The following is a 25,143-nucleotide window of genomic DNA, read 5'->3' as shown; positions in this document are numbered from 1 at the left end:
ATGGAAATATTGCAATATATTTGTTAAGTGAAAAAGGCACAGTGGAAAATGGTGTCCGTACCATGCTAAAATGTTATGAGGGAGAAAAAAATGTGTACATATAAATGTGTGGGTGGTTTCTGGAAGGATATATGAAAAACCTGTAAAAGAGGACATATCTGGAGAGGAGAGACATGTGGCTAGGTGGAGGAAAGGGAAATAAATTTAATTTTCATTCTATACCCTTCTATAATTTCTTTGAATTTAAAATAAAGCAACACTTACTTAATTAAAAATTTTGTTATTTATTTTTAAAAAATTTTTGGGAGGATAATTAGGTTTTTATTTATTTATTTATTTTAATGGAGGTACTGGGGATTGAGGTACCAGGACCTCATGAATGCTAAGCACATGCTCTACCACTGAGCTATACCCTCCTCTCCCCACCACCCCACACTACCTATTTAAAATTTAGATTTTCTAATAATATTTAATGATCTGGGGAAAGATTTTTCTCAGCAGCATCTCCCATTTTTCCACTTGAATGGATAAGAACAATCTAAAATTTAATGTGTCCAAATCTGCACTCTAGACTCTGCCCAGAATCCGCTCCATCTGCCACTTGCCTCACATCACTTAATGGTGACTCTATTCCTGTAGTTGTTCATGTTGAAAACTGTGGAGTTATCACTGGCTTCTCTGTCTCACATCCTACACCCAACTCTGGCCACACTTGCGTCCTCGCTCTTCCTGGAAAATCCCAAGCTACATCCAGTCCCTGCGCCATTGTACTGGCTGTGTGGTCCCTCCTGGGGGGCTCCTCCCACAACCAGCATATGCTTCACCCCTCTTCTTACCCAGGTCTCTGTCCATAAATCACCTCACTGAGAAGAAAGCAGCCCTCCAACCAGCACTCCTGACCCACTTCTGCTTTGCTTAGAAAAAATTACAGGGTTTCCATGACCTTTTATCACAATATAGAATTTATTTACTTTTATATTTATTGTCTTTTATCACTTGACTAAGCTTCATGGGGGCATTAATTTTTGTCTGTGTTGTTCATTGATGTTTCTCTAGTGACAATATAAGCCCACAAAAACTGTTTGCTGAATGAATTACTATAATAAAAAGTTTACAGAGCACAATATAAAAGTTCACTTGTAACTAGAGTTTTTATAAAAATGTATTTAAAATGTTTAAAGTTTTTTTTTAAAAGATGTTACATTATGGGCATTTGGATATCTTGCAATATTTTTTCTTCCTGTTGCCCATGGAAGAATATTCTGTCATTGATGGTTTGGCTTCTTCTCCTCCCCCATCTTCTGGGGGAAGGAATGTATGTGCTAGCTCAGATTCTTCCAGGGAGAACTGGGGAAATGGGTAGAAAGAAAAGATGAACTGCAAGAAGTGAAATAAGTTTGATTAACTTAATATTGGGAATGGAAGCAGAGTCCCCCAGAGGAAGAAGAGAAACTTGAAAAAGGCAAGTGAAGGGCTAAGGAACTTTGGGGACATCGCAGGGGGTGGGAGTGACAAGAGGATGGAATTGGGCCAGAAAATTCTAAGAATTGTTTCTATAGAATATAAATAGATTCCCTTTGATTTTCTTTAAGAATCTGCAGTGAAGATCTCAATTGTGTTTGATTACTTGCCGGGACTGGACCACATGGATTCCTGCCCTTTTTAGTGGGTGAGAAATAGGTGGCAATATTACAAATGGTTTGTTTAGGGTGGTGGCTTTGTGTTATTTTAATTTTTTCTTTATATTTGTCTGTTCTTTTCATATTTTTCCATTATAAATAGATTGCTTTTGTAATAAAGAACATGCTTTAACATTTTTCTTTACCCTCCATCCCTTAAAGAGTCTCAGTGTAGCAGTCAGTAGCTTGCCGGAGGCACCTGTCCTTGGCCTGCCTATTTTAGGCAGCCTCCAGGGCCAGGAAAGGGACCCTGCCTTGCAGCAGCCAAGGTCTTCCCCTGACCATTGCTCGGACCCTCTTGGCTCTGACTCTCACACGACTCTCTCTCTGGCTGGCTCTGTTCTGGGCTTGCCTTAGCTTCCCAGGACCCTCAGCTATTGGCTGCTTTGCATGGGGCCCCTTGTCTTAGCGCTAGCCCTTTGGACCAGAAACTATAGCTGATCTACCTTCATCTCTCCTTAAAATGGGGGTTTAGTTAATAGCTGTACCCGTCTGACTCAGGTACATGAAATCTCTTAAAAATTTTTTTTTTGTTTTATAAAACTCCATCATGATGCTCAGTGGGGGCTACTCTTCTAGATCATAGGAGAGGGGGCTTTGGGCTGCCACCTCGAGTCACCAGTTGTTCTAGTTTGCCGAGGACTGAGTGTTCTTGGGACATCAGCCTCTTCAGTGCTAAAACTGTGAAAGTCCCTGGCAAATCAGGATGAGTTGGTCACTGCTGTCATCACAGGCGCCGTCAGCCTTGATCACCGCTGTCTTAGTCAACTTCTGAGTTTAGCCGTGAGAAGGACCCTCTTCCCGCTGGTACAAGTATGCTCTTGTTACAACAGATGAACAAGATGCCCATTTCTCTCCTCACTTATGGCAGGAGTCAGATTAAAATGCAGGAACTCTCCTACACATTTGCTGATCTAAAGAGAGTGACAAAAGTGTCAGAGCAGGACAAGGGGCTCCATGCCTGCCCACGCCACCAGCAGAGAAACACAGCCAAAGAAAATGTGGCAGAGGGGCTCTGAAGGGTCTTCTGCTCAGATGCCGTTCCTGGTACAAGCCACACAGGACTCCCCTGGGGTCTGCAAATAAGAGCTGTATCTCTACAAACAGGTCAGCTCAAGGCACCCAGTCCCTGGAAATTTGCATATCATGAATCTCCTTTGAGATGAGAATAGACAAAATTATTTTAAAAACACAAGGCTCTCACAGGACCCAAAAGCACAAGCTCACAGCTTCTAACTAGGTTAGCTAAACAAGGACACTCCTCGGAGGAAACTGCTGGCAGGGACTCTATTTTAGGCATTTCAGAGGAACACTGGTGATCATGACTTATACTGGATAGAGTGGCTATTTAGAGACGTTTATTTTTGCCGAAATATTTGCTGAGTATTTTTATAAAGTATTTCAAATCTGAAAAGATAAAAACAATTTCCGTAGGAGCCTTTAGAAGAGGGTCGGAAAGAAGACGGTGGTCATAACATGGTACGTTTGCATTGTGACGATACTGATACTTCCCAGACCAACCCTTTACAGTGAAGCCGTGAAGAACCAGAGCACAGACGACGACAGCATAGGCGTTTGGGAACTGTGAATGTATTCAGGTCCTGGGATTCAATTTTTAGGCAGCTTGCCAGGGACGGGTTCCAGCCACCCAGACCACTGTCGCTGTGCCCCTTCCAGGTGCGGTCACCTTCACCCCTGCTTCTTAGAAGGAGCTGGTCTCAGCAGCTTCAGGCGTCTACAGGGCCATCCCGGTTAGGGAGTCTTGGAGGAGATATGGTGCATCTGAGAGCCTTATCCCTGGTTCCACATTAAAATCATCTGGAGGCCTTTTTCACTCCCTCCTCTTTGGAGATGGCCCACGCTCTGTCTGTGGAGTGTGTACCTACTTTTACTTTAACCTGAGCACTCAATTCCCTCACTTCTTTCCTTGCCTTTCTCTTGCCTTACACTCTGTGCAGTATCTCTCTAAATAAATGTACTTTAACTGAAAAAAAAATAAAAAAAAAAGTCATCTGGAGATCTTTTAAAACCATCCACGTTTGGGTTCTCTTCCATTCAAGTAAATAATTTCTGAGGGTGGGGTCCTGGTATGGGTACTTTTTTTTTAATAACCCAAGTAATTCTAATGCAGGACAACCTGCATTAGAGCCTCTGCTGAAATTCAATGCTGTTCAAACTTTAATGTGCATATGAATCACCTGAAGAAACTAACACAACATTGTAAATCAACTATACTTCAATAAAAAATAAAAAATTGTGCATCTGTATCTCTATATATATACATGTATATGTGTATAAATGTCTGTTTTCCCCATCAGAAACTCAGTTGTGTTTACCAGCACACCACTAGATGTGAAGATACCAGTTTTCCAAAATATCTTCCCAAGTTGCTCCCCAGCACAATTAGAGGTAAGTTTTAAGAGGCAAAAGTCCCTGGGATTCTGGTCCTAAATCTCCATGGCTCTGATGCTAGAGCCTTTGTGATGATGCATTTATATATACATACACAGGTGTATATGTATTCAAGTATATATGTGTGTGTATACATACATACACACACACGTGTGTGTGTGGGTGTGGGGGGGTCCTCACTGGGTATACCAGCTTACATCAATATTACTGCTTCACAGGCTGGTGCCCAGAGTTTGGTGGGGAGTCAGGAAGGTCTCACTGCTTAGGAAGCCATGGACCATCGTGGTAGCCCACGACAGTTGCCTTGAAGTATAGTATCCCTTGGGTGACTTATTCCCTTTACTGACTAAATGAACCAGAACGGGTAACCCAACCAGTCTTGCTAAGTGTTTCCATGCTTATAGTATAGATTTAAAGAGATAAAAGGAAACTAGGAGTTATTTGCAGAAAATACTTCTTGTATCCTGGAAATCTCATCCAAATAAATTAGCTGCAAGCATCATGGGGAGAGGGTCATCAATGAACTGATTCAGATGGTTGAACTGAGAAAGCTAATGGTCAGGTGTTTATAGATTATCTTACTCTGCTTGGGCTGCCATAACAAAATATCAGACTGGGTGGCTTAAATAACAAAAATTAATTTCTTCCAGTAATGGAGTCTAGGAAGTCCAAGATCAAAGTGCTGAATGACTCAGTTCCTGCTGAGAGCTCTCTTCCTGGCTTACAGATGGCCATCTTCTTGCTCTGTCCTCACACGGTAGAGAGAAGAAACAAGCACTCTCTTGTCACTTCCTATAAAGGCACTAATGCCATCATGAGGCTCCACCCTCATGACCTCATCTGACCCTGAGTACCTCCCAGAGGCCCCACCTCCAATACCATTACATTGGAGGTTATGACATCAACATGTGTATTTGTAGGGGACACAACTCAGTCCATAGCATAGATTGAGCCCTGAAAGCTATGATCAAAGAAACAGGCTTCTCATGGAGGTCTGCAGTGAAGCAGTCACCAACCACCTTAAAAAAGACTGAGGTCCTACACTAGACTGTAGCAATGATTCTTATAATCAACATGAGATTTTCTTTACTGGAAATATGGAATTCAAATTTATATTCAGCAATAAGAAGACTGTTCAGTAGTGTTATAATGATTAGGAAAAAAACATTATTTGATCAAAGATGTAATCTTAAGCATCTAAGATGATTTTTAAACTAACTTAATGAAAGAATAAATTTCTGGTAAAATTCAGGAAGTTTACGAAAGGAAGTTTAAGGAGAAGTCTGTTTCATTACATTTGAAAATGTAATATAAACTTAAAATAATCAGAATGAGGTGACATAAGTAGAAGGAAAGATAGATCGACAGAATAGAATGATGGGAGGGTATAGCTCAGTGGTAGGGTGCATGCTTAGCATGCACAAGGTCCTGGGTTCAATCCCCAGTACCTCCGTTAAAATAAATAAATAAACCTAATTATCTACCCCTCACCTCCCAAAAAACTACAAAAAAAATGACCTGATACACTTAAAAATGATCATATTGAAACATTGCTTTAATAATGAGATCCAGTGTGGTTGAGGATGCACTTAAAAATGAGTAACAGGTCATGAAAATTGGTACAGTCTTTCTGGAGGACATATTTGCAATCTGTATCAAAAATAATAAAATTTTGTATACTTTTTGTCTAACATTTTGCTCTAAAAAATAATTCTGAAATTTGAAAAAGATTAACTAAAGGACTTCATTGCAGTGTTATTTACAGTAGAGAGAAATTACATGAAAACTTCACATATTTAATAGAATTGGGTAAAGAAATTATGGTTCATGCAGGCACTAAAATATCATGTTGCCATTAGCAATTAAGTAGAAGAATAGCATTCAGTGCTGTGGAAATAAGTTATCAGAGTGAAAAAATACCATCTAAATTGATAGCTTTACAGCAGATTATTCTTAAGGAATAAAAGAAAGGATGCAGGGTACATACAATATACTCTATAGTTTAATTCCAGTTTTGTAAAATTGTGTTTATATTATATATTATAATATATATAGACTCCTTTTCTTGCTCATCTGCATTTTCCAAGTTTTTAACAAGCAGTGTAATGGTCACATTATGCATTTTTTATTTACTTTCTGGCTAACAAAATTCTATTTTCTTTGGGGTGGCATCAGACCAGAGCAAGGAAAGGAGTCGTTTCTTGGTCTAAGCCAGCCATAGCAATCTTGCTTTCTGTTTCCCCAACATCTCTTGCAAATGACTGATTTCTAATAGAAAGAGTCAAGGCGAACAGATAAACAAGATTATACTGTATAGCACAGGGAAATATATACAAGATTTTACGGTAGCCCACGGAGAAAGAAATGTGACAATGAATATATATATGTTCATGCATAACTGAAAAATTGTGCTCTACACTGGAATTTGATACAACATTGTAAAACAATAAAAAATGTTAAAAAAAGAAAAAAAGAAAAAAAAACAGTCAAGGCGAATCGGCCGTGAGCTGTACTGCTGGGGAAGGTGTGCTCTTCTGATACAAGGGACAGATGGGACTGGCTCCACATCTTCACAGTCTTCCTGTCTGGAAAGTGGATGTTATGGCTGGAGCCGTCAGCAGCCTTCCAGTACACTCAAGGGAAAGGCCACCAGTATCACCACTGGTTCTGAAAGTTTTGAGCTTCCGAACCATCATTAGCCACCACCTACCTTCAGACATTTTGTTATGGAAGAAAGCAAATCCCTTTGTTTAGATGCACTTTTCTGTTACTTGCAGCAAAAGGCATCTCTAACTGATTTAAACGTGCAGTGAAAAGACTTGAAAGGAATTCCTTTTTTTAATTAAAAGGTGGACTAAAAGGACTGGAAGAATGAATCTGTATCTAATCTGTATTTTCTAGACTATACCTGTAACACACTGTAATAACAACCCAGTAAAAGTTATTTAAAAATTTATAATAGTCTGGATCACATCCAGTCCCACAATGTTGGTCCCCCGAGAGCTGGGGCAGCCCTGGTACTAATTTGCTATGTGATTTTGGGAAACTACCTCACCAGTCTAGAACTGAGCATCCCAATCTGTGTGGAGACAATGAATCAAAGAATTCTTAAGGCTCCTCACTAACAGCTCTAACTAAAGAGCTCAGTGCTCACCTCTGAGGCTGTCATTCTCTCCCTTATGGACAATATATTGAAAAAATATATTCTGTGCAGGGAAATTGCTCAAGAATGGGAAATAAACACTGTATTTCCTTGGCTTAAAAAAGAGTACAGACTGGTGGTTACCAGAGGTGGGGAGGGCTTTGGGGGTAGGTGAAATGGGAGAAGGGGGTTAAAAAGTACAAACTCCCAGCTATAAAACAAAAGTCAAGGAGATGTCATGTACAGCATGGGGACGATAGTTAATAATACTGTGTTGTATATTTGAAAGTTGCTAAGAGAGTAAATCTTAAAACTTTTCATCACATACACAGAAAATTTTAATGATGTATGGTGGGATGACGTTAACCAGACTTATTGTGGTGATTATATCACAATATATACAAATGTCAAATCATTATGTTATACACTGAAATGAATATAATGCTATATGTCAATTGTATCTCAATAAAAAAATACCAACAACAAAAATCCAGAGTGCATAGGGAACCACAGCACCAAGGATCTTTGTGGTGTCAGAACACCATTGGATATGATTCTCTTCTGTTAAGAGTGTAGCGAATTCTCCCCAAATCTCCCAAACCAAGCCCAAATCCTACAACACATTCTTTCTAAGACCTTCTTACTGAGATGCTCCATGCTTCCCCATGGTGTGTGTTCTCCCTTGCTGCAACAAGTAATAAATCCAACTTGCTCAACTATTGGCTAAAGGCATGGATAATAGTAAGCATTAAAAAATCTTTATTGTTACTATTAGCAATTATTATTTAAAAAATAATTATTGTTGTTACTAATCAAATTTGTCTAGCATATAAGGTGCATCTCTGGGGAAGTGGCTGCAAAATCACCAGAAGGCAGACTTGGAGTAGGTTGCAAAAGACCTTTGCCTCATATTCTCTTGTATGAAATGAGTGGCATGGAACAGCAGAGCACTGATTCACACACACACACACACAACACACACACACACACACGACACACACACACACACACACGAAGAGAAGCTGACAAATATTGATCTTTAGAAGTTTCCTCCATGAAGGGAGAAAGCTAGTCTTTCTTGTTCACAGTGGAATCTCCAGCATGCAAAGGCATGCAGATCACATCACTGAGCCTTGACTCAATAAATTTTTCCTGAATAAATGAATTCAAGCATCCTGGAGACTAAGCAATTTAATTTAAACATTAATAGATCAGGTGGACAAACACAGTTAAGACATACATAGTGCTTACTCCCTACCAGGCACTGCACTTAACATTTTACATGTGTTAACTCAGCTGTCTCCCATCCCAGTCCTATGAAGTAGATACTATAATGAACTCAATTTTATGGAGGTGGAAATTGAGGCACAGAGTGGTTTAGTGGCTCACTAGAGATCCCATGGCTGGTAGGTGGGCTGAGTTAGGATTTAAATCCAGGTAATCTGACTTCAGAGTCTGTGCTCTTAACCAATATGCTTTACTGCCTTGGAGTATAAAATAAAGATATACAGGGTAGTAATGGGTAATTAACTCTACAGGTGGATGTGTGTTGTTTGTATCCAAAAACAAATAAGGCACATTTTTTTCCTCTTCATTGAGTATGAGGAAAAACACTGTTTGAGTTGGTCATTTAATAGGCCACAAAATGGAAACCATGTAGATCGTATAATTTAACCACAGCTAAATAACATTAGATATAAACACCAAAAATAACAGAGGGAAAGCACAATAAGATTGGGAATAAACAAGAGATATAAGGACAATTCATAGGAGATGAAAAATTATAAGGCAGTACTATTTGTAACTTCATGCTGATAAATTTAAAAATGTAAATGAGATGCACTTCCTTTCTAAGCAAATATAAATCACCCAGTATAAACTGACAAAAGAAGAATCAGAAAATGAATACTCCATTACTTACCAATAACTTTCAAAAGATAATGAAAGATCTAGCCTTCTAAAATCCATCAAGCCCACATTGTTTTACAGATGCATTCTATTATGTCATCAGTGAGCAGATAGATACCTTGATAATTTAAAAATACCAATGTGTAGGAAAGACCAGGATGTTCTCAAAATCATCCTAGAAAGTTAGCATAACCTGGTATCAATTCTGAACGAGAACTCCACCATCCCCTAAAAAGGAAAAAGGAAATAATTTTCTTAATATAGATGTCCCCCAAAAGCCCTAAAATAAATAATTCCAATCCGGGAGTGAATTTTTATAAAAGAACACATATTGACCAAATAGAGTCTGTTGGGGGGATATATATGTGGTATAATTAAGGGTGCACTTTGAATCAGTAAGAGGAGGATGGACTATTCAGATTTGGTGTTGAGATAAAGGCTTCTCACCTTTATCAAATCCTTACCTTATCCTATGTACAAATTTTCAGATGAATTGATGATCTAAACAACAGCACCATTAACAACAACTATTACAAAGTTCTAACTAGAATATTTAAGCAACTATTCTTGTGATTCTGCCATCTCCCCAAGCAAGACAGGAAATCTAGAAGCCAGGAAAGATAAGACTAACAGATTTGTGCACACAAACTGTGAAACTGTTTAGAGAGAAAGACCCCCCCTCAAATATTATTCAGTGCTCACAAATAATGAGCGCTATGTGAAAACATTTCCATAGGTAATACTATGGAAACACTAAGTGATAAAGCCAGATTACAGAACGATATGTATTTTTTAAAAGATCAATAAAATTGATAAAGCTTTGGCAAATTTAGTAAAAAAAAAAAACACTGGGCATGGGAAGGGAGAAAATACAGATAAACAATATTAAGAATGAAAAAGGGACATAGTTTCAGAGAAGAGCAAACGTTGTAAGATAATACTAGTTGTAACTTTGTGCCTGTGAATGTGAAATTGTAAATGAGATGGACAATTTTCTAGGAAAATGTAAATGGCTAAAACTGACTCAAGAAGAAGTAGGACTTCTTTTGGAAAATAGAACTATGTGTGTATATATATCTAGATAATATATATCAGTGGGTTTGTGGTTTGAAGATGCAGATAACCTCTGGAGAACGGACTAATAGTGGAAGAGCTCCGCCAGGCTAGGCAGAGGTGGGGTATTTGCTTTCTAATTTATAATGCCATGTGCTTTGAATCCTATACAAGCCATGAATTACTTTTGTTATAGAGGAAACAAAAATTGTCGGTAAGTGGCTCCCCAGGAAGTCCTAGGAACAAGTAGTAGGTGGGCTAAAGGATGGAGTTGGAATGGAATCCAACAGTTTGTCTGCGATAATCAGATCCCCCTCAAGTCTTTCCGTCACAGTCGCCCCCTCTTCTCTCCCTCTCCTTCCCATACTGTGGACAGACACTCTGAGATCCGAGGGTGTTTCATAACGGAAACCAGAGGAAGGCAGAGCCGCGGAGAGAGCAAAGGAGACTGGAGTTCAAATCCCTACCCTGGTCTAGGAGCAGTGTCAGACTTTGGGAGCGTCCTCTCACTTCTCCTGACCCAAGGGTCGCTGCGCCCCATCTGCACCCACCTCTGGGGCTCCAAGAGGTTCAAACAAAGTTGTTAAGTGGGTCTAATCCCTTAAAAGCTGGGGATGAGCGGGCTGGGTGGCCGGAGCCTCTGTCTGCAGCTGCAGGTAGGCACTTCCCCACCCCCGCTGCCCCCTCCTTTCTCCTTCCTCCCCAGCACAGACACCCACACAACCGCTTGCGCCAGGGCTGGAGGGATGCTCTCAGGCGCCAGCGGGCAGCAGTGCCTCGTCAGCCGGTGGAGCCGAAGAAGGAGCTGGAGGGTTGGGGCTGCGCAGGAGATCTGCAAACCAGGACTGGGGACAATTCCTATCTTTCATGCTTCTTTCTTTCTCTTTAAAAAAACAAAACAAAACAAAACAAAACAAAAACCCCTGTTCCCACTGAAACTTGACGGAGCAAGGAGTGATTCGAAGGAACTGACGCAGACGCTTCATTTATAAATCTTAAAGAAGTTCTGGGCAAGTCACTCAACAGGACCCGCGAGGCCTCGGGTAACCCCAGCTCCCGGCGCTGGTTCAGCCTGGAAAGCCAACTCAGCCTCAGGCAGGGATGTCAGGCACCCCCTGACTTTGCTTTTGGAGTAATGACCCAGTCCTGGACCCAGGTGGCCTCCCTTGGTGAGCGTCCCCATCAGGTAAGCGCACCCCAGGGGTCTCCACTGATCACCTGGGTGGGACCTCCAGCTCCCAAGAAGTAAGTCCACGCAGTTTAGCCACAGGCATGAGTGGGAGGCTGGTAGGAGAGAGTCTGCTTTTATCACAGGAAATTGTGGGAGACGGGAGTGGAAGATGAATTTAAGATTTTTTATTTTTGCATTGACGCGTGGGGATGAGATGCGTAGGGGGCTGAATTTTTGTAGGAAATGGTTACAGAGCGGGGCTAGGTGATCGGCGTCTGAATTTCTGCGGGGACTGAAGGGGGAGCAAAAGTCCACATTTTTGCATATCAGGAAAGGGAGGTGAGAGGTTAGGATTCTGAAAATGTGCAAGAAATCGTAAAGCGTATAAATCTAAGCATTTTAGAGAAATGATGGGGGAAGCACTTACCGCCCTGGTTTCACCTAACCCCTATCCTCGGCCTTCTCCACGAAGATGCCCAGACACTGGCAACAATGGACGCTCGCACACGCTGCCGGCGCTCCCCGAGCCCGCAGCGTTCAGCACCTCGGACAGAGCCCACCAAAGCCGCGCGCGGCGCCCGGGTGAGCGCAAGGGACCCTGGCTCCTTCGCCCCAGGCCACCGCGGCTCTGTGCTGAGGGCGACTGCCTAGTGCCGCCCCCAGAGACAGAGAAAGGATTCTCGAATCGCAGAGGCAAACGTGGACCTCGGTTTCTGATCTGCTTCTAACTGCTTCCCGTGACTGCAGGAGGAAGAGGCGGAGTATAAAGATATCCCCCAAGCTTCCGCAAATACTACAGCTGAATAGTGTGGCCTTCTGGATTTTGAAAGATGTACCCAAGTCCTTCAGAATTTAACATTTACTGAGCGTTTTCCAAGTGCCAAGGCCCTGTGCTAAGCGCTGTACATAAGTTATTGTTACAGTACACCACAAACTTTTCTGCTATTATCCCCATTTTACAGATGAGAAAACTGAAGTCAGAGGCGGAGTAACTTGTTCCAGTTTATACAACCATCAAATGGTATAGCTGTGTTCTTAAACTACACTCCAGGCTGCAGTCGTTGGGAGATAAGCCTGAGCAGAATTCTCACTGTGAAAGTGCTCTGAACTTGGGATCAGAGGAACAGAATTTGAAGCAAAGCTGTACCACTTACAAAGTGTGCTCTTGGGCAAAATTACTTAAGGTGTCTGAACTTCAGGCTCCATATCTGTAAAATTAGGGTAATAATGCTTCCCTTTAATGCTTCACCCTTCTTCCCTGCAGAAGTGTGAGGGGAGGGTGGTCAAAGAGATCGACTCAGCAAACTTTGAATTGTAGTTGGGTGGCAGAGGTGAGAAAGGAGGGAGCAGGAAGAAGAGAAAAAGGATTGGTAATGAACACTCGTGGCACTGGGCATGACGGGGAGCAAGGCTCAGAGGTAGGATTCTAGGTAAGTTTAATTCAACATAATAACTCCTAGGACTTTTATAGGACTTTGTAGAGAGTGTTCACATATTGCCTGTCATTTGATCCTTTTAACAATCTTGTAAGGCAGAACTGGAGTTCTATTCATTTGGCAAAACGATGCTTGCCCCATTACTCAGCTACCTAGTAGCAGAGCTGAGATTAGAATCCAGGTCTTGGGGGGAGGGTATAACTCAGTGGTAGAGTGCATGCTTAGCACTGGGTTCAACCCCCAGTACCTCCATTAAAATAAATAAACCTAGTTACCCACCCCTACCTAAACAATAAAATAGAAAAAAAAATCCAGGTCTTATCCTATAATCCTTCCACCATGACTGGTGCATCCTCAGGAGATTGGAATATGGAGCAATTACAGCACTAAAATATATTTAGATAAGCACTGTAAATATCAGCTTGGACCATGTGAAACTGATGTTTTTTGACCATTTTTATCTATGAAAACAGTAACTTCATATGAGTCAACCTAATAAATATTCATTGATTATATTCTATTTTGCTCCACAAAGAATTTAAAGCAATTTATAAAGATCCACAAGATGCCAGATTTGTATATATATATTAGAAGTAGTCGAGAAAATAGAGAAGAAACAAGATTAAGGCATAGCCAGAAACAAGATGAACATAAAATATGCATATTAGTAAGCCTGAGAAACTTGTTCTGGGTTACAAAGTACAACAAAATATATATCCGGTCCCTTACATAGGGATATGAGAAACTTTGTAGACGTTTGCAGGAATCTGTTGCGCCTCCCCTTTTGCATAATTTTCCCTAGGTCTAATATGAGAAGTTTTGAAACCAAATGCAATGCCTCCGCCCTATGAATGATTTACCATTGTGCCAAACAAGGGAAGTTTAACTAGAAATCCAATGCCAATGTAACTCAAGAAAGTGGAGATAAAACAAAAGGTATTTTATCTGCACTGGAATTACTGTCAGTTTTTTATAATGGTTCACACAAGCACATGATACTTTAAAGTTTATAAAAAGGGCTTCTACATCCATTAGTTCATTTGAGCCTCCTAACAAACCTACAGAGGTAAGAAACTAGGAAGTGATGGAAAGAACAGAGCAGCATCGTGACTTGTATCCTTGTATTTTTACTGTTATAGTGTCATAAACCCACATAACTACACAGGCCAGGGAAGTAACCTGAATGTGTGAACTGGCCCAGTTGTCAGACTACAGAGAATGGTAGGGCATTTGTCAAACTGGACAATGAATAACCCATCTTAAAACATTCAAATTTTTTTAAAAAGTTAAAGCACTATTTAGTCAAGCAATACATAACTGTGAACCACACTTAGCCCTCAGCGCATTACTATGCAGTCTTGTTCTACACGAATCAGACTACAGGTCTGGGAAGGCTTGGGAGTGAAAGGGCCTGGATTCAGTGACATTAAAGACTCAGTCTCTCTCTTTAGATTTCCTACTTCTAAACTGAGAAAGATTGAACAAGATGACTCCTCTCAGCTTCAAATGTCTAAGACTTCCACTTCCACCTTTCAAACAACTCTCCAGCTTGATTCTTCCATAACCTCCTCATGTTGGCGGTCCCGATCCTTTTCATCTCTCAGAGGCTCCTCAGTGACCTCCAGCCTCCAATGTCATCCTTCCAATCCTGAACTCCCTAGGTTTCTTTGTCCTCAACGCCTAGCATGGAGTAGATACATGGAGTGTTTGATGGTGAATATGTGAGTGAATGAGTCAGCAAGTAATGCCAGTGTTTCACTGACGGTTTGCCCTATTACAAGTAATAAAACTTAATTCAAGCTATCATAAACAGAAGCATGGCTTCTAGAGTGTTCACAGACCGCAGAGGGAGCTGAAGCTCTGCAGAAGGAGGGGACTCTTTCCACCTCTCATCTCAGCTTCTCCGTGTGTTTTCTTCACTCCCCTCCCTGTGCACATCAGCTTTTCTGCTTCCTCTGCACACGGCCACCCACCAGACGCAGCTTTATCTCCAGAGTTCCTAACATTCCAGTCCCTACAAACAGCCCAAGATAACTGCTATTTCTCAGTCTCAATTTCAAATTCCACCCAGGGTCGAATCAGCTGTGCACGCGGGGCAGGTCAAACAGTACAGACTCACCTATCAAAGCTGAACATTGTGTGGGGGGATAGATGTCAGAGAGAAGGGGTCACTGTGAGCTATGACAATCTCAGAAGAGTCACCCACTCATCTCTGAATGACCGTGGGCAAGCCAATTCTTCACTCTTGGCTTCAGCTTCTTAATCTGTTAAGTGGGAGAGAGGTCTTCTTGAAGGGGTATTTGCTGCTTCAGGGAAGGCAGCTGATATCAGCCTGGGGCAAAAACATATATATTAACACTGTATTGGATTACAAAACCCTGGGAAGTAGGAATAAGGGGAAACAAAACATGAGGCAAGGAGAGGGGAAGAGCAAATACAGGGGCTACATGACCGAGCTATTCACGGCTTGGTGACAAGTGCACTGATTGCTCAGTCTTGTGGAAGTTGTACGATCCATTGCATCCCACCAAAATGGTTTAAACCTACCGAAAACAGACTATTAGCAAAAGGAAGGGAAAAGACTTTACCTGACATCTATCTCCCACTTCCCACTGGTCAATATTTGCTCTACAAAGGGTTAATTCCCCCGCACTTCTGAGCTGAGCGATCTTGTCTCTCCAATAGTCAGTTTCTCCTGGTCAGCTGAAACCAGGTGTGGGGCTTGGCCATTTGCAGCAGTGACAGCTGTGGCAGTGACCTGAGGCACTTGCTATAGGCTTAGACCAACTCTATACACCTTGCTAAGGCCACTCAGGCAAGGGAGTAAGGTGAGTGGCCGACCCCCTGAGAGGGGGAAGTAGACAGGGCTACATAAATCTGGGATGATGCATAAAGTGAGCCTGGTGTAATCTGCAAGGCTTTTGTCAACCAGCCACGTGAACTGCAATCTTTTAAACCTAATATTCTTGACATGAAAAGTGTAAGACAAACGCAGTGCACCAACAGTCAATGTTAAGGCAGCACGTTTTATCTGGGCTGCAAGAATGAGGCAAGGATCTGGTTCTGTCTTCGCATATAGCTCTTGTATTTTCATCGTTCAAGGAATTTCAGTTGGGAGGCCCGCAGTGAAAAACAGAAAAAAGGTTATAGACAACCTGAAAAATAGCTCACTGTGGACAGAGAATGTTATACCTATAGTTGGGCTAGACATTCCAGACAGACCTCAGAGAACAACTCGGACGCTGCGCCTCCATCTGCTCTCTCTGAGGGAGCTGGGGCAGAGTTGACTGGGGACAAGCTTGAGCTCAGGGGAGGAGGTGGCCACTGATTCCAAGTGAAGGGACAGAAGCGTCTCCTTGATACACCATCCTCTTCCCACCTTTCCTTTCTTCTTTCCCTCCCTACCTGCCTCCATCCCTCACTGCCTTGACTTTGAGGGAGTCCAGAGCTATGGGATTCGCACCACATACAACATAGGAAGAAAACCCAATTATCCATCCACATCTCCTCCCCATCTTCTCTTCCTTTTTCTCTTCCTGCCTTCCTCCATATTTTCCTTTATCTTACTTTCGAATAATCACACAGCGGATGAGGGAGAAAAAAGACAGATTTCCTGCCTCAAGGGGCTCGGAGTTCTGGGGAGGAGGCTGACCCAGGTGATTAATGAGATCAATGCTCCAATTGAGAAAGTTGAACCAAGGGGAGGCAGTATCCATTTTTCTCTTTTAGTATGGGTGTGTGTGTGTGCATATGTGAAAGAGAGAAAGAGACAGAGAAAGAGAGAGAGAAATGCAAAGATGATGTAGTATTTTAGTGTATGAATACAAAATATACTATAGTTTATCTATTTTCTTATTAATGGGTTGTTTCTAGTTTTTACTTTTTATGAATTGTGCTGCTGGGACCATTTTTGTATATGTTTTCCTACACATATTTAACAGTTATCTATTGCTGTGAACAAATCATCCCAAAATAGTGGCTTGAAACAATAATCACTTATTTGCTCCTATTTCTGCAACTTGGACCAGCCTCTGGGAACTTCTACTGGCCTTGTCTGGGTTCCCTCATGCAGCTGCATTCATCTGGGGCTTGGCTGGTCCGAGATGGCTTCATGCACGCTCTGATGTTCGCTGGGGTTGTTGGCCGTAGTGTTACGTGTCCTTCCTAATAGGACACCCCAGACTTCTTTACACAGCACCTGGGTTCCAAGAGAGCAAATCTTAAAGCTGCAGGGGTCACTGAGGCCTGGCCTTGCTTTGAATGTCACACAAAGTGAGTTCTGCCACACTTTATCGGTCAAAGCAAATCATATGCTGACTCCTCCTCCTGATGGGAGGAGAGGCAATATTGTATTGCAGGCGGTGTGTGCATGCTGGGATGGGAGGACTTTGTGGCCATGCTGTTCAATCTACCACACGTCTAAACTCAGGCATGGAACTCCTGGGTCAGTGTGCGGGCATCAGTTTAGGGGAACCAGCTTATGCCTCCACCAGCATGTTCCCGACGCTCCCTGCTTCATCCACCCTTGGTGCTGTCGGTCTAATTTTAGCCATGCGGGAGGGTATGATGGTATCACGTCGTGCTTTAATTTGATTTTCCTTGATTACTAATGAGGCTGAGCACCTTTTTCTGTGCTTGCTGGCCATGTGTGTATCCTCTTTTAGAGGAAGTGATTTGTAGGAGTTCTTTATATAGTCTGGGTATGAGTCAGTTGTCATCTTATTCAACGCTCCCCCTTGGATCTTGAGTGATTTTTTTTCTCTTGATTAGAAAGGAAGTCACACTGGAGCTGAGACTTGAGGGATGATGAATAATTAAAGAAGAGCAGGGAGGTCTTAGAGTTAGAAACATGAATAATGCTACAAGGAAGAAAAATAAAATGTGGGGCATTTGAGAAACAACCAGACTTCCAGATAGGTGGTTCTGTGAAGAGAACAGGAATAGGAGGGCAGGATGCTGAAGAGATATGGCCAGGAGACAGAGGGCCCCTTGGATGGCACGGGCAACAGACTGTTTTCATTGCCTGTTCCCTTTTCTTCATTTAGTCCTTGAAAATTCTGCCTTAAAGGTCCAGAGCTTGGGGACTAACAAGCTTATCAACACATAGAACTTTAATAAGATGATCATATGAAGGACCACAGTAGGGTTACAATGACAGGAAGCGAACAGAGAGAAAGGCCATATCACAGAGAGAGAGGGAGAGAGAAAATCAGGAGACTGCAGAAAGAAGTGTAGAGTTGAAGAGACAGAAACAAACTTTTTGTGAATGTATCTAATCACATAATGTGCCCTTGGATGGCAGTGATTTAACAGAAAATCTCATAGGAACAGGTAAACACAACGGCAGCAAAGATCAGACTGAGATGGACTTACTGACCAATGCATTTGGAAGAAGCGGAAAAATGACCTGAAGCAGAAAGACACACTCTAGTCTGTTAACCACAGTTACTTCTGAAGAGTGGCTTCAAGAAGGGCTGGGGGTTTGTAAAGGAAATCCCTTTTTTTTATATTCTTAAGTGGGATTTGGGCTTTTTTTTTTAAAAAAAAAATAGCAAGTATCTATTCATGTACTAAATGTTTCAAAAGGATATATATATATATATATATATATATATATATATATATATATATATATATATATATATATATATATACATACATATATCTCCATCTCTCAACTTCAGCCAAGACAAACTTTTGAGTTCTTATTTACTAGAGGAATGTAAATTGATCAGTAACTGCTCATGGTAGTGGGGGTTGGAGGAAGGATGAGGTGCATCAGAGGAGAAGGAAAACTCAGGTGTGGTGGCATCTGCTCAGTGGGAGCCCGAGGGACAAAAAAATCCATGTGGAGGAGCCATGCTGGCATAGACCTAGGCCAGAGAGGGACCTGGGGCTGGCGGGGCATCCATTCTAGAAGAACCATCTGTCCTTATTCATTGAAGACCTCTTGACCAACAGCCAGTTTGGAGGCTCTGAGTCCAGGAATTAGGTAACTGACATGGGAAGAACCAAACCAGAAAACCCAGGTTTGACAAACCTCAGCAGGGAAAGGTCTGGTGTGAGTTTTATTTCCTAATATTTGGAAGCAAAAAAGAAAAAAAAAAGCCATCCCCTGTCCATCCTCTGCCTCAGATCTGTTCAACCAGAGGGGAGGATGTAGCACTGCATTATCTGAGCTATTCTGCAAGTCTGAATGAGGAGGATGAGAACTCTGACCTCTGCTGGAAGCACGGAGACTACAACCTGGGTTGACTTTGTCGTACAGTATTTCTCCCCATTACAATCATTATACATGTTTATTTTAGGAAATAAAGCAAAAAGAAGAAAATGAAAACTAGCCATAATCCTACCAAACTTCTGGTGTATTTCCCATGGGTTTTTTGATACATACCTAGAACAACAACGCATTAAACCACTTTTTAGGAGGCAACCAAGCAAGTGTGACTCATTGCCAAACGATGAAGATACAGCAGGGAACAAGATAGACACAGACCTTTCCTCACTGGGACTCAGACTTCAGTGGTGCCGGCAGACAGACAGCAAAGTTTCTTACACTGCATTTGTGATAAGTATTGTGCAAGCCATGCAGCAACAGTTTGCATTTTTATTGCTGACTATATGCTAGGCATTATGTCAACTGCTTTCCGTGTGGTTAAGTGTTTTATAGACACAATCTCATTTAATCTTCACAATGACTACTAATAGTAGCTTGCTCCTATTACCACCCGCACCCCTGTCCCCTACCACGTTACAGATGAAGAAATGGTGAAGTAACTTGACCAAGGTGGCAGAACTAGGGATCAGGCTGGGACATGACTGAATTGGGCTCTGTAACAGCCATGCTGCTCAGATCAGCTACAGAATACACTTTTCTCTTTTCTTCTCTTGCTAGGTCTGATCACCACTGTGGCTCAAAGACTCTAAGGTGTAGCCAGCATGATGGATGATGACACCGAATTAAGGACTGATGGAAACTCACTTTTGAAGGCTGTGTGGCTGGGGAGGCTCAGGCTGACCAGGCTCCTCTTGGAAGGGGGCGCTTATATCAATGAAAGCAATGACAAAGGCGAAACGGCTCTCATGGTGGCATGCATCACCAAACATGTGGACCAGCAAAGCATCAGCAAGTCCAAGATGGTGAAGTACCTGCTGGACAACAGGGCAGACCCCAATATTCAGGATAAGTCTGGCAAGACTGCCCTCATCCACGCCTGCATCAGAAGAGCTGGGGGAGAAGTGGTCTCCTTATTACTGGAGAATGGAGCAGATCCCAGCCTCGAGGATCGCACGGGGGCTTCAGCTCTGGTTTATGCAATAAATGCAGATGACAAGGATGCACTGAAACATCTCCTTGATGCTTGCAAAGCCAAAGGCAAGGAGGTGATTATTATCACAACAGATAAATCATCTTCAGGCACCAAAACCACCAAACAGTATCTTAATGTCCCTCCTTCACCCAAAGAGGAAGACAGGCAGTCGCCTCTACTGTGTGCATCCCCCTCCGATGTTGAACTGAAAGCCCCAGGCCTGGGCACTCCGCCCAGTGAGAAGGACGACTTCTTCAGCCTCCAATCAGGGCATCCAATCCAGGGTGGTTGCAACACCTCTAAGGCTCTTAATGAACCCGGGTCACCCACTAGGAAAGTCGGGAACCTCAAAAGGGCCCGTTTACCCCAACTGAAGAGGCTCCAGTCTGAACCCTGGGGCCTGATTGCACCCTCTGTGTTGGCGGCCTCCACGCGCCAGGACAAGACCCACGGTGCCGGCACAGACAACGAGGCCCTCAAGAGCATTAGTGACGTGTCCTTCCCTAAACGGGGACCCCTCTCCAGAACCAACAGTATTGACAGCAAAGACCCCACCCTCTTCCACACAGTCACAGAGCAGGTCCTGAAGATTCCAGCCTCTTCGGCACCGGCCTCCTGGAAGGCAGCCTATGAGAAAAACCAGGCCTCCCACCCCCGTCTGGCCAGGAGAGGGACTCTCCCTTTTGACCAAGAGAAGAGTGGTATCTGCCCGTCCGGCCCATCTGCTCTCAAAGATGCAGTGTCCCTCAGACGGCTGGAAAATGACTTCTACGATTTAGATTCACAGCCAGGGGCCGACCCACCCAACTCTATCTCCCTTGAATCCGGCAAAGGACCCTTAGATCGAAAGAAGCTCAACAGCTCCCACTTGTCTCTCTTTCAGGGCTCCAGGGAGTCCCCGGATGCTGTGCCCAGCACATCCCCCAGCTCCGCGCGCCGCAGGCCACCCCACCTTCTAGAAAGACGAGGTTCTGGAACTCTGCTACTAAACCGAATTTCTCAGACCAGGCCTGGCTTCCTTCCACCTTTAAATGTAAATCTGAACCCACCGATCCCAGATATTAGATCGAGCAGCAAACCCTCCTCTCCGCTTGCTAGTGGCTTAAAATCCATGGTTCCTGTGGCTCCAAGCTCACCAAAGAGAGTTGACTTGAGAAGTAAAAAGAAACTCCTCAGAAGGCATTCTATGCAAGTTGAGCAGATGAAGCAGCTGTCTGACTTTGAAGAAATCATGACCTAGATGCTTTTGGAGACGGTTTCTTTTAATCTATGTAGCTTATGAAAAGAACCATAATGTAGACCCACACAGCCGCACAGTTCTCCGTATCCTCATCATCCCTCAATGTTGGTGTGTGGCTGCTTCAGAAGACATGGAGACAGGGTGCTGCTCCCCTCCTGAAATCACACCTGGGTTCTTATCCGCCTGCTTGAAAAGTGCAAAAGGGGTTTTGGAGAGGAAATTACCCAAAAAATTCTCCCAAGGAAGAAAACCTTTGGAGTTTGAAAGTCACATAGCAGGTACAATGATCTAAGCTACTGACACAGGTTCTTTTCTTTTCTTTCTGCTAACTTTATTTATTTATTTATTTATTTATTTACTTACTCGCTTACTTTTTTTGTTGAGTTATAGTCATTTTACAATGTTGTGTCAAATTCCAGTGACACCGGTTATTTCCCATTGGACAAACAAGAATTTAAATCGCAAGATGGTATCTGGAGTGTGTCATGTGTAATAAATCTACAAAGTGCCTACAAAGAAAATGAGGCTTCAACATTTGCTAGAATGTGCAAAAGCTCAAAACCAATCTCTAGGTATTAGGTCTGGGTGTCTGTGTTATATCTAGAGGAATCGAACCAGAATTCCCCCAACAGAGAGGTTCTGGCACACGGGTGCTGGCTCTTATTGTGTCCAGGGGCACCGTCTAGTATAGCATGGTTGAGATCTTTCAAAACTCCAGTTACAGACTTTACTCACATGCTAAACTGGGTGTGCTCTGAGTCCCCAACTACTACATCTACATGTTCCCCCAATTCTGTTTTGTCACAGTAGCTGGTGCCTCAGCGGTGAATCCTGCCCAGAAATGAAACTTCCTTGGCCTCCTGCCCTGACACAGGCTCTATGCTGAAATCTTGTGAACAGTCAGGGGCTATTAGCTAATTTGGAGTTGAATATAACGCAACTCATAGAATAGATCTGTAAGAAGCATTTCCTGATTATTCTTTAAAAAAAAAAAAAACTTGGTGAGATCTCCCCAAGCTAAAATGATACATTTTGATGAGATTTGCAAAGATTAAAAAGTAGAGCAGAGGATTTTTAGACCAGAAGCAGTGGGGACCACCTGCAGCCTGAAAATTTTAAGGGATGCAAACTGTCATTTATCCTTCACTCGTCTGCGTAATCCAAGAACAGCTGGTTTCTTCTTGGCCAGAATCTATGTGATTGGAGATTCGTAGAAACAACCTATACAACCTTTTTAAGCCACTTTGCAGGAACCCAAGAAGGGAAGCAGACACCTAGCACCTTTGGTATAATGCAGCCACACTTTAGACGAAGATATTTCTGGTTATTTTCCCATTTATTTTTCCTTTCATGCTGTTTAGATATGTTTGCTCCATGGTTAAAAAAAAATCGGTAATCCTTGGGGATAGCACCACATAGAGGAAAGAGAAAAGGCCTTGAGATTTGGGTTTGCAGCTCTGTTTCATCATTTACCAGCTGCAGAACCCTAAGGAATTAGCTTAACTTCCCCAAGCCTTCATCTGTAAAATGGGGTGAGTAGTGCTTCACCATGCAAGGTTGTGGTGAGAATTAAAGGAGCTCATATGTGGAAGTATCTGTAACTGTGCCTAGAAGTAACTAAATAAGAGGAAGCTAATTTTAATACTTCTTCAGACCTCTGAAGCCCCCAAATCTCAAATAATACATAATACTCTACACGAAGTGAAGTCTAGCTGAAAAATTCAAGTATCCCCTTGAGATCCTTAAAGGTTCTATGAATACTGAGCCCTAAACTCATTTGTAAAGTAAAATAAATTCAGCCACAGAAGCTCTCCACATCAGACCATTTCTCTAATAACATTTGCCAGAAATTTATCTGAATATCCCAATCAAAAGTGCTAAAGATGGTTATAAATACACCAAGTGCTTGTTTTTCAGTAATTCCTTTAGGACAGGTACATACTCAGCATTGACACTATTGACATTTGGGGCTGGATAACTTTCTGTCGTGGGGAGCTGCCCTGTGCACTACAGAATGTTTAGCAACATCCCCAGCCTCCACCTATCAGATGCCAGTAGCATCTTCCCCGCACATAGTGACAACCAAAAGTGTCCCCAGACATGGCTGGATGTCTCCTGAAGGCAACATCACCTTGGCTGATCACCCTTGTTCTGGGAGAATGATCGTGTACATGGTGGAAATACGTCCAGAGCAACCAAGCTGCATGGAGGTGTGCTCTGGCTGGCTAGCTAGGCTGTCCCACTAACTTAAAGGCAATTCAAACCGTGATTTGGTAAGATGACTGACACATAACGTCGGCCTTTGGGATTTTAGACACGAGTGCTAATGGCCTCTTGGACTTTATAGAAAGGGAAGCAGGTAAGAAGAATAGCACATAAGCGAGTGAAAACCTAGGGCTCATGAACTTGGTTTAGTGTGGACAACCTACACTCTCTTCAGGACCATTTAGACAGTAATAGTTCTTACCGAGTGGACATGATTACCGGCAAGGCAACAACTCTCTGATGCATTCATTAAAGAGAGAACCAGATAGACAACCATTGCTTTCGGCAGCTCATTAAACACACACACACTACACCTTTTAAGTACTTTTCCAACTGTCATTAGTGCCAGTTAAAACTAACTTCTGCTAGTAGTATCCAACTGTGGGGATAGCAAGGCACTGCATAAGAGAATTCTTCTAAACCTTTAGCTAAGATTTGAAAGTCTAATTTATCCTAAGTAGTGAATGTGGTCCATTTATAGCAATTAGCTTAGGTAAAACACTATGCCCATCGGAACAGCCTGTCCGTCGCACAAACGTGTAACAGCAGGCACACTGATGCAACTCACTGCCTGCATCCATCAGTCTTGACCTTTCCATTGGCCTTTCTGTAGACAGTTATCAGATAACACCTTGTTTCATCACTATTTGATGCTGCATTAGTTGAATTAAACTGTTGCAAACTAGTATAACCACGGCAAAACTTCATTATGGTTAATGCATACATGGGCAATTTTCTTCGTGTTAACCAACTGCACAGGTATGCTTTTAAAAGAGCATATTTAGATTCAAACATGCTTTCTAGATCAGAGATTTTGGGGAGCCTAGAGTCACTACAGAAGTTAGCTGCAAACTGTAGTTTAAATAACCCATCTACTTAAGACTCCCTGAATGTTTATCAAAATATAGAATGTGAGTCTAAACTTTAAAGTCTGGAATTTTGGTTTAATTTCTAGACATTCCAAAGCCTTTGTTTGTTTGCTTAAGTCCATTGTTGATTCTCTTAGAGTTTCATCCAGTAAATGCAGGTTTTGTCTGACTTCTCTCCTTTGTGTGTGTTGGTACTTCAGATGTATAGTGTGTTGCTTGAACTGGTTCTCCACAGTGTTATATCCTAGTCTCAAGCTGACGACGTGCTCAAGGATGTATCAAAATCCATGTACTGGAACTACTTAGATATTTCTAATATGTCAATAAAAGATATATTGCAATCCTTCAGTAGTATTTCCCATTTTTCTTAGTGTAATCTCAATGATAAATATTACTTTTCCTTAAGATGAGGTTGACATGACTGGTAACATCGACCTGAGCAAATACCCAGTATTTTATGTACATGTGATTTAAAAAATTAATTTTTAATTACACAGGTATTATATTTTCTCTCCTGGTTAAAAAAAGAAAAAGGCTAAGAATGAGAAGGTGCATTGCCGAATGGGGGCTGGGGTAAGTTCCTTTCCTCTGTTCCTGCTGCTCAGGTCCCCCCAGGGCTGCACCTGCCATCTGCTCTGCCATCTTCCACACAATAGGT

At 42.3% G+C, this 25,143-nt stretch overlaps 1 protein-coding gene across 1 annotated transcript; it reads left to right on the top strand.

Moving 5' to 3' along the window:
• Positions 1–4,020: 4,020 nt before the first annotated feature.
• ANKRD34C (ankyrin repeat domain 34C) lies at positions 4,021–24,828 on the top strand. The gene is made up of 3 exons (XM_072951189.1): positions 4,021–4,088; positions 19,697–21,629; positions 24,686–24,828. The coding sequence occupies exon 2, from the start codon at positions 19,741–19,743 to the stop codon at positions 21,349–21,351; it is 1,611 nt and encodes a 536-aa protein (XP_072807290.1). The 5' UTR covers positions 4,021–4,088; positions 19,697–19,740; the 3' UTR covers positions 21,352–21,629; positions 24,686–24,828.
• The last annotated feature ends 315 nt before the right edge of the window (positions 24,829–25,143 follow it).

This window comes from Vicugna pacos, chromosome 27 (assembly GCF_048564905.1).
Source record: "Vicugna pacos chromosome 27, VicPac4, whole genome shotgun sequence".
Taxonomy (NCBI): domain Eukaryota; kingdom Metazoa; phylum Chordata; class Mammalia; order Artiodactyla; family Camelidae; genus Vicugna; species Vicugna pacos.
Note: the sequence above shows the minus strand (reverse complement) of the source record. Positions and strands in the feature narration are given on the sequence as shown.